Source organism: Brachyistius frenatus, unplaced genomic scaffold (assembly GCF_029030835.1).
Source record: "Brachyistius frenatus isolate BFR_SWC_R1_liver_20210118 unplaced genomic scaffold, ASM2903083v1 Contig_167, whole genome shotgun sequence".
NCBI lineage: Eukaryota > Metazoa > Chordata > Actinopteri > Embiotocidae > Brachyistius > Brachyistius frenatus.
The window spans coordinates 371,326-384,403 of NW_027210766.1; the positions used below are offsets into that span (position 1 = coordinate 371,326).

Genomic DNA, 13,078 nt, shown 5'->3' on the forward strand with positions numbered 1-13,078 from the left:
GAAAAAAAAGAAACGTCTGAAATAGGCCTATTGTGTAGATAGCGTTTTTTTTTTTAGAATAATTTATTTTGAAAACAAATCTTTAGACATGATTTTTAACAAAACGATTTATTGTTTTTATTTTTTTCACACTTTCGGAACGAAATTAATTCATTATTCGGCTACTTCATCGAAATAGATTTTATGTTTTCCAAATCCTGATACATGACACTTTCAAAAAGGCAAAAGACGTGGCGTCTTTCTGCGAGTTATTATCGTAAATCCATCCACACGCGGGCAAAAACATTTCCACAAGAAGGGCCCATATGTAGCAAGGAGTGCGTCTGATTTCACTTAATAGTAATGCTGTGTGTTGGTAATTACATCGGGCTTGGAGGAACCCTCCGTCACCCTCCCTCCCTTCCTCCCTTCCTCCCTCCCTCCCTCCGGCGCTGATTGGTCCCAGGGAGGCAGCCCGGACAGAAACTGCGTTGTCCTGGTGACCCGGCCTCTGCGCGCTCCAGCCCTGCTATAAAACCCCGCTGCCGCACGCAGGCGTGCCAAATGGGCTGTCAGATGTGATTTGGAGTAACAAGTGGATTTGACACTTCGGGGTTTTTTTTTTTATCATCATCGTGCTTGAAAAAAAAAACTCTCGGTAAGTGTTTTTTAATTTTTTTTAAATTTATTTATTTATTTGTTCATTTTTTTTTTTTTTTAGATTAGGGTCTAAAGTAGACTAATTTTGTGACTTTTCTCCTAATAAAAAAGTATTTTAAGCCAGAACCCAGAACGAAGAATGTAGATCATTACAGTCGACTTGATAGAAAAGATAACCTCCTTTTTTTTTTAAATTTTTTATGGGATTTTACCAGGCCAGTGGAACAAGATAGGCTAAATCAAAGTTGCAAAGACTGCTCCTGTTTTTATACACCTATGTTTACACAAACTTCTTATTTTCAGAAATGCAGTGGGTATCATGACAATGCGATGTGGATTTCAGGGTTCAGTGAATTAAGTCAGAAGTTTTCCTTTTCTTTTCAGAGCAGCGTGCAGGACCAGCACCATGGACTCAGATACGAGCCGCGTGTCGAGCAGACCGTCTTCTCCCGAGGTGGACGACATCTTCATGGCCACGCTAAAGAAGTCCGTGCACGGCTTCTCCGGCGCCGTGTCCTCCACGCAGAGCGACTCTCCGTCAGACTTGGCCGGCCTGCGTGGCCTCTCCGCCGCCGACGAGGAGGCTCTCGCGCTCCGGATGGCGTCCAAGAAAGACCGTAAACTGATGTCAGAGGGCGAGCTGCAGACGGTCCGCCTCAAAATCAACAGCCGCGAGAGGAAAAGGATGCACGATCTCAACGTGGCCATGGACGGGCTGCGGGAGGTCATGCCCTACGCTCACGGACCGTCGGTGCGCAAACTCTCCAAAATCGCCACGCTGCTGCTGGCGAGAAACTACATCCTGATGTTGAGCAACTCTCTGGATGAGATGAAGCGGCTGGTCAGCGAGATCTACGGCAGCAGCGGGCACCACTCCGGCTTCCACCCGTCAGCCTGTGGGACTATGACACACGCGGGGCCCGTGCCGGGACACCCGGTGGCTTCCCACGCCCCGCACCCGGCCGTGCACCACCCGCTCCTCCCGCCGGTAGCCGTCTCCACCGCCTCTCTGTCCGCGCCCGGTATCTCCGCCGTCACTTCAGTCAGACCCCATCACGGACTTCTCAAAGCGCCCACAGTCGGCGCGGGGCCTCTGGGCAGCAGTTTCCAGCACTGGGGCGTTGGCACCGGGATGCCTTGTCCGTGCAGCATGTGCCAAGTCCCGCCCCCGCATGTGTCCAGCATGAGCACCGTCGTCATGCCGAGGCTGGCCAGCGACTCCAAGTGACTCTGAACTAAATGGAACTTTTTTTTCTGGGGGTTCTCACAGACTGTCTCCCCACATGATCACACTTTTATTTATCTCTGTTGCTGAATCCGTTGCGTCGACGGAACCAGTAAAGACCAACACATTGATTTTCCTTACTGGGACTTTTGGGGGTTTTGCAACTAACTTAGTGTCTTATGGTAATTAACCTCTATTGTAACAGGTGTTTCTTCATAGAGCCCCTAAAGCACAACACAACTCCTTTACTGGAAATGTTTGATGGCCCAGACCTCTGCGTGTCTCTAAGTTATTTACGGATCAAATTGAATCTTTTCCTTTCTGTGGGCCTGCAGGGGGGAAAGTTTCCAACTTGAATCAAATCACGAATCTAGAGTGTAAATATGTAGATGGATTATTCTGTTTAATAGTCGGAGATATTATATATTCGAGTCTTGCTAATGTGCGGGAAGACTCCCCCACCCCTCACATGTTGCACCTGCTATTTTATCCGCCTCGTTCAATGCTTCTCTCCTTATTTTTCTCCCCAGTAGGTTGTCATTCTTTCACTGCCCGACGCAAACAATGACCACTTCTTTATTTTTTTAATAAAAAAAAAACCTGGAAAATGATATTTATTTACTTATTTTGGTCGGGGACTTCAGATGCAAATCTCTGGTTATGTTGGGGTTTGAAATGTAAAATAAAGACGAGTAATTGAAATGGAGAAAAGTCTTTGGTGATGGTTTTCTTTTTTTGACTCTTTAAACCGTGTAAAGGAGATGTTAAAAAAAAGAGAGAGATTCAAAGCTGCACTGATGCACATCAACAGGCTCGAATATTACTGAACACTAAATTATTACAGACAGCACTTGCTGAATAACTTAAAACGTTACATATTGAGTGACAAATTAATGTTTTATGCTTTAAAAATATAAATACTAACCTGAAAAGTAAGGTATAGCATTTATTATTGACCTAATTATATCCTTTTTTTAAATATATATAATCTGTTTCCTTCAATATAAGAAGAACACAATGTCAATCAAGCTGAATAGCGTCATCCATTGAAATAACTTTGCTTGATTCTTGGTTTTAGGAACCAATTTTATTATATATAGTTTAAAAAAAATACGTCATAGAAAATCCCTCCGACGGTGTCTGCAGCTCAGTATTTAACATGAAAGAAAAAAAAGAAACAAACAGACAAAAAAGACACGAAGTCAACAATAATAATAAAAAAAAAAAAAAAAAAAATGTAAGTAGGCTATTTGAGAATGCCTTGACTTTTATTCATTTAAATATTAACCTAATTTTGAGTCCAACATAAAACACACCTTATTTACAACTGATAAAACTAGGACCTTACAAGAGTTCAGCTGGAGGAGAATTTAGGTTTAAATTAGATTTAATAGATGTTATAAACACGCTTTATGTATAATGTTAATATTTGGTAAGGGACTTGTCCTCGTGATATAAACGTTCAAAACTCGTCTCTTGGACGACGTCCATAAAACAGCAAAGTCATTGTTTGTGAAGGTGTATGTACGAAGTGGACAATGATCTTTATTTCAAGTGAACCAAAAGACAGAAAACTCGATGCCTTTCTGATTTCTAACCAGTACGAGGAGAGGGGGCGGAGGGTGGAGAGGAGGGGGGAGGGGGGGGGGGAGGAGACAAAGTGCTTCTTTTTTTTTTTCCGACTCGTCACCTTTCTGTGTAAACAGCCGCTGAAGTCGGGGCGCGCAGAGAAAGTGTGCAGGCAGGAAGAAGCCAGTGATGAGGAGAGGCGAGGAGAGGCCGCTACACTTTAGGAAAACGAAGCAGCTGCAGAGCAGATTGTGCATGCTGTTGCAATATTTTCCAAAGGCTTTTGAAGCTGGAACGATATGAACTAAATCTCTGAATATTCATGCCATGCATTTGTTTATTCATCTCATTACTGGAATTGAATTATTCAGAGTCCTTCAGCGTTTTGTAGGACGTTTCGAAGAGGAGGGGGTCATTCGGTGCAAAGCAGCAGAAATCCAGTTTATTTACAGGTGAACTCGAAGAAAATAAGTCCTCTGAAGGTCTCGGGCATGCGGACACTCAGAAAAATAGAACGATTCGTTTCGCTCTTCAGCCTTCTGATACAGTTGCGTGCATTTCCACGTTCACATTTATTTGATTACAGCTTTCACTTCAGCATTAGATATTATTGTCGCTTACTTCTTTCTCTCCTGCAGACAGGTCCATGTTCACGCGGAACGGCTCCACAAAAAGAGGCAGCTTCAAAAAGGTTGTTTTCAAGGAAGAACTTACTTCAATTATGTCAACAACAAAAAATATACTCTTTAGATTTCACATTCACAGGCAGAAAAGGGAGAAATGTAAGTTTAACAAATGCTTTATGGGACCTTCAGCTGACGTTGATGAAAGTATTATTGAACAGGTGCATTTGAGGTATGAAGCAGAACCTTTAACAGATTCGCACACACACTTGTTTCTCCACCCTCACGGTGCTTTTCCGTGACATAATGCATTCCCTTGCCCTTTACAACTAAATGACTGACCTCAGCTAAGTCCTAACCCGTCAAGAAGCCGACTCAATTTTTGACCCCACTGCTCGTGACACACGTCTCCAAAGATTGTGTGTATTTAGCTTTAAGTCCACACCATGCAGGATATAAAAACATGTACACACACACACACACACACACACACGCACACAAACAAACACACACCCGCGATTCTGCCCAAACCTTTACTTTGCTTACTTCTTTTTAAACTCTGTCATCTTTCGGATGTGTAATAATCTGCCCGTCCAGAATTTCTGCCTGGTTTACACTCACAGAGGATGTGTTTGTTGAGGGACCGCACACAGGTTGACACATGCCCGTGTGTACGCTGTTAACTACACACTCACACAAGTTCTGAGGGGGAAAAAAAAAAGGTGGAATCAGGCAAAATAAGAGTGTGAGGGGACTCTTAGAGATTCATCGGGACTTCAAACCTCAATCAGTCTGTTTGTCATCATCCCAGTCGTTGACGTGCTGTCTCTCTCACGACAGACATTTGAACTTGTCACATCAAAAGCTCAGGGGTTCGTCCCGGTGAGCTGTGACGGTGTGACGGTAAACCGTCGTGCATCCTGTGATACCAGGAGAGATTTAAACCGAAGCAGCTGAACATCATTCAATCGTGTTTTTTTTTTTTTTTTTTTATTATTTATTGTGTCTCTGTGAAGATAACCTACAACACTCGTCACGGTTTTCAGATTTCATCACATCTGTTTTGTAAACTGGTAAAATGTTCCAATGAATCTGCTCTAAAAACTCATTTCTATATCAATGTCTTACACGTCTTTTATCTTTAACTTTAGGAACAAACACTGAATTACAAAATTAGACGTTTCAGCTCAGGTAGATGATATCTCAACGGAAGTTTTCTCAAACAGAACAGCTGCCTGGCAGCATGTTGTCATTTTCCTGTGGTGCCGGTGGAAATGTTGACAGCATTTGTCATTTTCAGAGATTTCCAGCAGAAACATCAGGAGACATATCATTATCATCATCAAAAAGCAGAAAACAGAAGAATCCACTGTGGAAGGTGCTCCAACGTTTATCACCGTACTGAAGCCAAGTGCATAAATCAGTGCAGTGCAATCAGCAAATTAGTTTTTATCCCAACTTGAAAGTTTTATTTCCATAGTTTTTGGTCATCGTTGTGAACCTCTGCAACATGTCCGATTAATGTCAGTAAAAACAACTCTGGAAAATGTGTCAAAAAAAACTTGGTTGAAGAGCAGCTAACAAACAAAATAACATCTATAACAGAGTGATGCCGCACAGATTGAAGATTAACATAGAAATATCCTCACTCCATTAAATAATGGAGAAAGCCTCGTAGTTGAGTTGTACACGTGCTTCCCCTTCACCGTCGACATCATCTTATCTCTGATTCTGGCTGAGATAAAAGTAACGAAACATTTTCGCAGCACGTAAAGCTCAGGCTGTGGGATTATTTGTCTCGGAAACATCTGCTTTCCTGCCGCCCAGGCTCCATTTGTCAGTGCAAAACGCAGTTAAAATGGATTACGTAGTATTCAATTTCAAAAATAATTAGACCCCGCCTCCACCTCTCCCCCCTGACTCGGTTGCTCTCCTGACTCTTCTCTTAAAAACTCAGATATGGTTGGCACAGAAAATTCCATGTAAGGAAGTCGTGATCACACAACAAACTACATCCTCACGCTGCTACGGAGGGAGATGAATTAAAGGGGAGGCGTCTCGGTGAGGTTTCGTTTCACTACTTCCAGCTCGCGTTGTCACGCGACATGCGTGTTTCCTCATCCTATTTCCTCCTTTGGAGTTTGGATGATGCTGCGTGCTGCTTCCAAAAAGCAAGAATGAGAGGCAGATCTTTCATATTTCGGGCCCGTGTATGTGGGATAGGTCTGAAACTTTTTGCTGAAGCTTATGGCCAGGGCTGCCTCAGGTGACCTTGAGTCAGACCTTAGTTATGCTGTGATAGGCCTAGGCTGTTGAGGGACCCTCCATGATGCTCCTCGCTCTCTTTCGCTGCCTATGCATGTGTCCGACACCGTTACATCTCAGTTTTGTTTATTGCTTGTTGTCTCTCTCTGCGTTTGCGCTAGTTTTGTGGTTCTTTTTTTTTTCTTCCTCTTTCTTGCTGTCTCTGGGGCTGCATGTCTCTGGTCTGTGATTACTGGCCCCCCCACCAACAGTTTGTTGTGTCTCTATGCTGTTCTTTTCTCTCTCCGCTCTCCCTGTTCTGTCGGAGGTTTCTTCCTGTTAAAGGGGAGTTGTTTTTTCCTCGAAGCTGTTGCTCACATGATGGATACTTAGATTTCTCTCTATAATGTTGTAAAGTTCTGTCGTGAAGACTTTACAGTTTTAAGTGCCTTGAAATAACTTGTGCCGTGATTTAATGCTTTATAAATCAAACTGAATTGTTTAAAGCACTCAAACAGCTGAGAAGAAGATGTAGCGAATCAGAGGACATTTTTTAAAACGCATTTTGTTTTTTAGAAATATATATTTAATTATCAGGGCATTTCAAAGACGTGTGTTCTGATGTTGCTGAAGTTATTTCATTAAGTTCAAGCTCCAACATCTGACGTTCAGAAGAGAATCTTTCCAGACAAACATGTCCCTAAAGTTAAAAGAGACACTGAGTGAGAAGCATCTTTTCAGCTCCGCCTGAATACTCTGGCCAATAGCAGCTGGGCTTTGCATCCCTGTGACTGGATTTGAATAAACAGCTCCTTATCCACTGTTGGTGGCAGGCTGACTTATCCACCGGCGCTGCGAGTCTGAGCTTGATTCTGTGACAGTTTAAATATTCATAACGTTGGACAGAAGGGGAGCCATCAGTCCTACACTGTTGTAACTGGATTTAAACCTTCTCGAAAACACCGCACAGATGTAACACCCTTTCAGTTCCGAGCGCATCGTGTTGTGTTAGCTGAAAGGATTAAACAGTGGTGGGATGCATCAAAGGTGGCGCAATAGCAGAAAGAGAAACAGAGTCCATGATGGAAGAAAAAAAAAAAAAAAGGAGGAATACGAGAGAGGAGATAAACAAACAGAGGAGCTGTCAGAGACAAAGGCAGGATTTAACTCTTACAAGGGAATAGATGGAGCTCTAAGGTGAAGATGAGCCCTCGGAGGTCACTCTTTCCCATGGGGACCAATGTTTAGTCCGACGGCCTCATCTGCTCACCCTCCACCGACACTGATGGACTCCAGCACACAAAGAAACACTGACTGTATGGGATGGATGAGCAACGAGTGGTTTCTAACCTAATAATGGAGCGATTTCTTTCTTGTTCCTCAGAATAATTTAAAGATTTCATGTCGAAGTAAGGCAGTTAAAAGGCACAGAAAAGCCTCAGTTAGAGCGTCCTTAGCTACAAGAGTCACAAGTGCTTTTCCAATGTCGTGCGATAGTCAAATGTTTTCCACAGTAGGTGAGAGTTGTGGTAATAACCCTCAGATCAACATCAAAGTCGGGATGACAACTTGTCATGATGTTTACATCCTCTGACAAATTTAAAAGTCTTTGATTCCATGGTTACGTTTTCCTGTAATATTACACACGTCACTCCCAACAAACAAGCTCCTTTCTAATCAGCTGAACCAGTTTTAAACCTGGATTTAGACGGCAGGGATCGGAGCGTTGCAGACACAACAGAAGAAATCCCTGATACGTCCCAACTTTTGTTTTTACTTGGAAACTGAGATGAAGGATTTTGCCGACTTGTGACATAAATGCTGGAAAAACAAAAACAAAATCTCTGGGTGCATGCTGTCAGCAGAACTCAGCCTTTCAAGATGATACAATTCGATAAATATGTTTCTACACCGAGCATTAATGGAATAATTGAACAATATTTTTTTAATTTCATACCTTTTCTAAATAACATTTTAGCACCTCTTGATCAAAACAACAGAACAGCTGAGAGTAAGACACCCGACATCTCCAGTGATTAGTACAAACACGACGGCAACGCAGTTTATAGAGGAGTCTGGAAGCTCCTAACTTATAAACATGAGAATCTTTATTATCATACGCAGGCTCAATGCTGACTGAATTGGTGGCATCTCGGTCGTGTTGACGGAACTTAGACCAGGTGAGAAAGTGACGCGTGCCTCCAATGAGGAATTGTGAAAAGTTTGGAGAGGGAACAAAACATCTGACCGTACGGAGGAAGCCACTCACGTTTGAGACACATCTGGTGTTTGCGGTTCACGTCCCGGTTCCTAACTTTGTTCACATTGACGAGTCAATTCAGAGACACTGTGGTGGAAATGTCTCCGACAAGTTGGCCTGAGCGTACAGACACACAGGTGGCCATCATGTGAGACCACTGTGATTTGTATCCAGTATTTACTGCCTCTATTAGCAGCCGGTTCTCAGCCTGTCTTTAACAAATCAAAAATCGGTGAAGTTCAGTCAAGAAGATTATGTTTGTGTCTCATTTGTCCTCAGTTCTCTCTCTCTCTCTCTCTCTCTCTCTCTCTCAATTCTGGTGTGAATCATCGAATTGTTGGCTTCCTCACCATTGTATGTAAGGAATGGCCTTGTAGTGTAAAGTTGGGTTTCCTGTGCTACGCACTGCCTCACCCCCCATTATATATGACATATGATGACGTCACAATGGGTTCAAGTTGCCAAAGACTCTCACATCCCTCGCGTTTCTCTTCTCGTCCTTGCACATGACGATATAAAGTTTGAAATGATTCGTTCAAATCGATCCTCTCCTGATTGAAATAGATGTTCGAGCGAAGCAGGAGACCTTTGAGTCGAGAGAGGTTTCGGTGTCCTGAACCCATTTCGACGAGGACAAACTTGCACATACCAGGAGCAAAAATTTAAAAGTGCTGGAACTCAGAAACATTCAGAAATATATCTGGAGATTTAAGTAACACAGAGCTAAGTACTTACCCCCCCCACCCCCTCCCCCGAGTGGTTGCTTGTGTGTATGAATCTGTGTGATAATCTATGAAGAGCAGCAGATGAACTCTTCGATTGGGGCGGATCAATGTGTTTAGTAAAAAAAACAAAAAAAACACAGAGGGACAAAGACAGAAGGGACAGAGAGAGAGTGAGAGAGTAAAGGAAAACGAAAGAAACAAAGCGAGAGAGCAGAAGATCCATTGAGTGTGTTTTTTTGTGGCTGAAGAATCGTCCCCAGTGGCTTTGAAAGGAGGGATAATCCTGTCAAGTAAGCAGACCTTTGGATATTCATGACTGGCCGAGCGGCTCGGTGGACTGAAGGAGGACGCAGTCAGGATGGGATTAGACATCAAAGTGAGCGTGAGGAGCGCATGGACCGGGACATGAATCAAACCGTCGCAGAAACACAGAGGTCTCCGAGGGGTGTGATGGGGGGCCAGCGGGGAGACCAGTTGTCTGGTGGGGTGGACAGCAACGTTGAATGACTCCGAGATGAGGGCCTCCCAAAATGCCATTCAGGAGAGCGATACGGCATGGTGTGCCTGCACCTGCCCTCCAATCTGAGCGACGTATACACATCCAGGAGCATCAAATCCGGGGTCAAATTAGTTGTCATTACCGCCGTCCGTCTGTTTGTTGAGCAGCTGAAAAGAAAAGTGCATCTGAAATAAATAATTAGGTGATTAGACACTTCAGTTTCACACTTCTTTATACTCATTATTTTTTTTTCATGGTTTCAGTGAAAGGAGATCTTCAATCCATAAAGAAATAGTCTCTCATAGCCAGACCCTTATATCGTTCTGCTACAGGGTCTGTTTCTATTTCTTTGAGCCGGTCACAATTGCCTTCAGCGTCAAGGGGAACTTGTTTTAGTGGAACATGTGGGGAGGTGAAAACCGGGAATCAAAATGGCTAAAATCCTCGCGAAAGACTGAAAAGAACTGAGCAGATCTACCTTATTGCCACTTTCATCATGTCGTTTTGCTGCCCTGAGTTTGTTGTTGTTTCCCGTTGCAATGGAGATTTTGAAACAGGAACACAGAGATGGAAGGAAGGGACGGCAACTAGCAGCGACGTCACCCGTTGATTTGTGAAGGGCCGGATTTTGCCAGGTGCCATCTTTGGAGCAGGAAGTGACCATATTTGGATGAGCTGGGGGAGGAGCCAGCCAGCGGTGGATCTGACTGATCTGATTGGAAACTCGGCGATACTGCGTCCCGCCCACCGATAGCTGTAACCTGACTGCACCACAGGCCTGTCAATCAAACAGACACGCAACCAAAAACATGTCTTTTTGAGGCTTATTTTCTATTTAATGATAGATTATTTTCAGAAAACAATAAGAAGGAGTGAGTGTTTTTTTGAGCCAACCCCTAGCTGTCCTCGCTGGTATTGCAGTTTAAGGCACTTCCGCATTTTTCAGACCAGGAGGCTACGTCCACTTTTAGATACAATCTATGGTCCGCACATAATCCACCCTCCTGCCCGCGGATTGCTTTTCCCGGACCGTGCAGCTGTGCACCACAACTTCTCTTGACAACGCGTACCAAATTTGTTGACAATTCTCACAAAATATTTTCATAAATGGATGTTAAAAATATACAAACAAATCATAAAAAAAAAAAAAAAAAAAGTAGGCACCGTGCACAAAGGATTAAAGATGCCGGCACCACTAGTGGAGATGCATCCTCACTCGGTGAAAGTGAACCATCATCTGCTGCATCCACTTGTGTCTTTTTATTGACTTTGTACAAAACCCCTCCACCTCCAAAATATGCATTGTGTTCGGTCTGTCTCATATTTTACTACTCTGATACCGTCATATCCTGTGACTTTGACCGTGTGTGCGTGCGTGTGTGTGTGTGTGTGTGTGTGTGTGTGTGTGTGTGTGTGTGTGTGTGTGTGTGTGTGTGTGTGTGTGCGTTAGGGCACTATGAGGTACCCTGTGAATTACATCCCATATGGTTTGGTGGTTTGGTGACCATGTCACACTTGTGTCTGTTCCTTGGCATCGGCCCTGCCAGCTCTGACTGCTGCTGGCAGCTGGGACGTTTGGACAAAGAGACTCACCCTGACAGGATTTAGTGAAACTAAAGTGCTGCTGGGAAAAACACACACACACACACACACACACACACACACACACACACACACACACACACACACACACACACACACACACACACACACACACACACACACACACACACACACACACACACACACACACACACTGGGTGTTCTGCAGTTGGCTGGAAGGGGTTGAACCTAATCTGAGACTTTTCTCACAGCAAAAAAGAAATTCAAGAAAGTCATAATATCTTATCCGGGGGTGATCTTATTTGTTTTCCCAAAAGTCAAACACTGAGTGGGATACTGAGTTTGTTTTAAGGTGACTGTAGTCGTGAGTCTGAGAAAGGTATTCATCTATTTTCAAATCTTTTTTTTTTTTTTTTTTTTTTTTTTTTTACCGTAAACTTTGATATTTTGTTGTAGTTTCTGGATTTTCGTTTTAAGAAAACTCATCAAGTCATTTTACAGTATCTCACCCCGTTAACGCATTTTTGTTTCGCTTGAAACGGGCAAACTAAAGGAATATTTTGTGTTATTTTTCCAACGTTTGCCTCGCTGGGAAATAACTTTCTTTGGTTTGAATGTTTTTGTAATTATCTCTTGACACACCGCAGTCGCAACACTGCGCGATGTTTTAATAACTACGACCCTAATTTGTCAAGTTACTGAAGCCTGCTATCATGTTGCGCTGTAACATATGTCAGCTCTCCGAGTTGTTGCTTCCCCCGGGGTCCACCGTCTCATAAATCAAATTAGCCCCACAGAACGGCTGTCATCTTATTCACAAGTAAACCGAGTACAAAATAAACTAAAATATTACATATATTTAACCATTTAACTAGCAAAAGAACAACGTCACGTTTCAGTCGCCGGCTTTTCTCACTCTGGCTGACTCAGCGGGAGGCCAAGCCCTGATTTTTGGGCAACATCTGTGATAAACCTGCTGCAGTTTGATCAGAGTGCAGGCTGAATAGAAAAAAAAAGGAAAAGCGGGCTGCTTCAGCGTGATCTCTCAGGTCGTGGAGGGGATTTTAATGTGCTGAGAGTGTGTGAGGAGCAGCAGCACAGTAGGAGGTGAATGAGCTGAGGAGGAGGAGGTTGTGAGGCACAGAGGAGAGATTCTGGGCCGTCTCAATGGGGACGGGGGTGGAGGGGGGGGTGACTGTGTGTGTGTGTGTGTGTGTGTGTGTGTGTGTGTGTGTGTGTGTGTGTGTGTGTGTGTGTGTGTGTGTGTGTGTGTGTGCGTGTGATACAGCGTGTAGGCTGACAGATGTGTCCATCAATGCCTGAAAGAATCATCTTACATCCACTGCATCCATCTGCCAGGGCCCGGCGCGGCAAGATTTTGTAAAAATCAGAACAAAGTGTTGAAACGTTTTCCTCCATGAATAAATCATTTTAACCTTTGAAATTCTGCCACGTCTGGTGTCTTTAGTATTTTTTTTTATTTTTTATAATTCAGCCATTATATACATCACAGAATTTCCTAGAGATGGTTGAATTTTAAGTCACTCAAAGAAAATAACAGAACATTTCAGGTGAGACTCGGACGTTTGGGAAGTTAAAAGAGAAACTAAAATCTGTCTGGTGGATGGAAGAAAACACAAAACCGACAACCCCTAAAACCAGAGCAACTTCTCTTTGAACGAAGCTTCCATTGATCCTAAAATCAATCCACTCATTCCTCCGTGTTCCTGT

The 13,078-nt window shown here is 43.4% G+C and overlaps 1 protein-coding gene across 2 annotated transcripts; it reads left to right on the forward strand.

Annotated features, from left to right (window-relative positions):
* Positions 1 to 554: 554 nt before the first annotated feature.
* olig2 (oligodendrocyte lineage transcription factor 2) lies at positions 555 to 2,593 on the forward strand. Of its 2 annotated transcripts, none has more exons than XM_069717042.1 (2): positions 555 to 641; positions 1,029 to 2,593. In XM_069717042.1, exon 2 carries the CDS (start codon positions 1,046 to 1,048, stop codon positions 1,865 to 1,867), a length of 822 nt encoding a protein of 273 aa, XP_069573143.1. In that variant the 5' UTR covers positions 555 to 641; positions 1,029 to 1,045; the 3' UTR covers positions 1,868 to 2,593. The 2 variants fall into 2 exon arrangements, with proteins under 2 accessions (XP_069573143.1, XP_069573144.1); XM_069717043.1 differs by having other exon boundaries at positions 555 to 637; positions 1,024 to 2,593.
* The last annotated feature ends 10,485 nt before the right edge of the window (positions 2,594 to 13,078 follow it).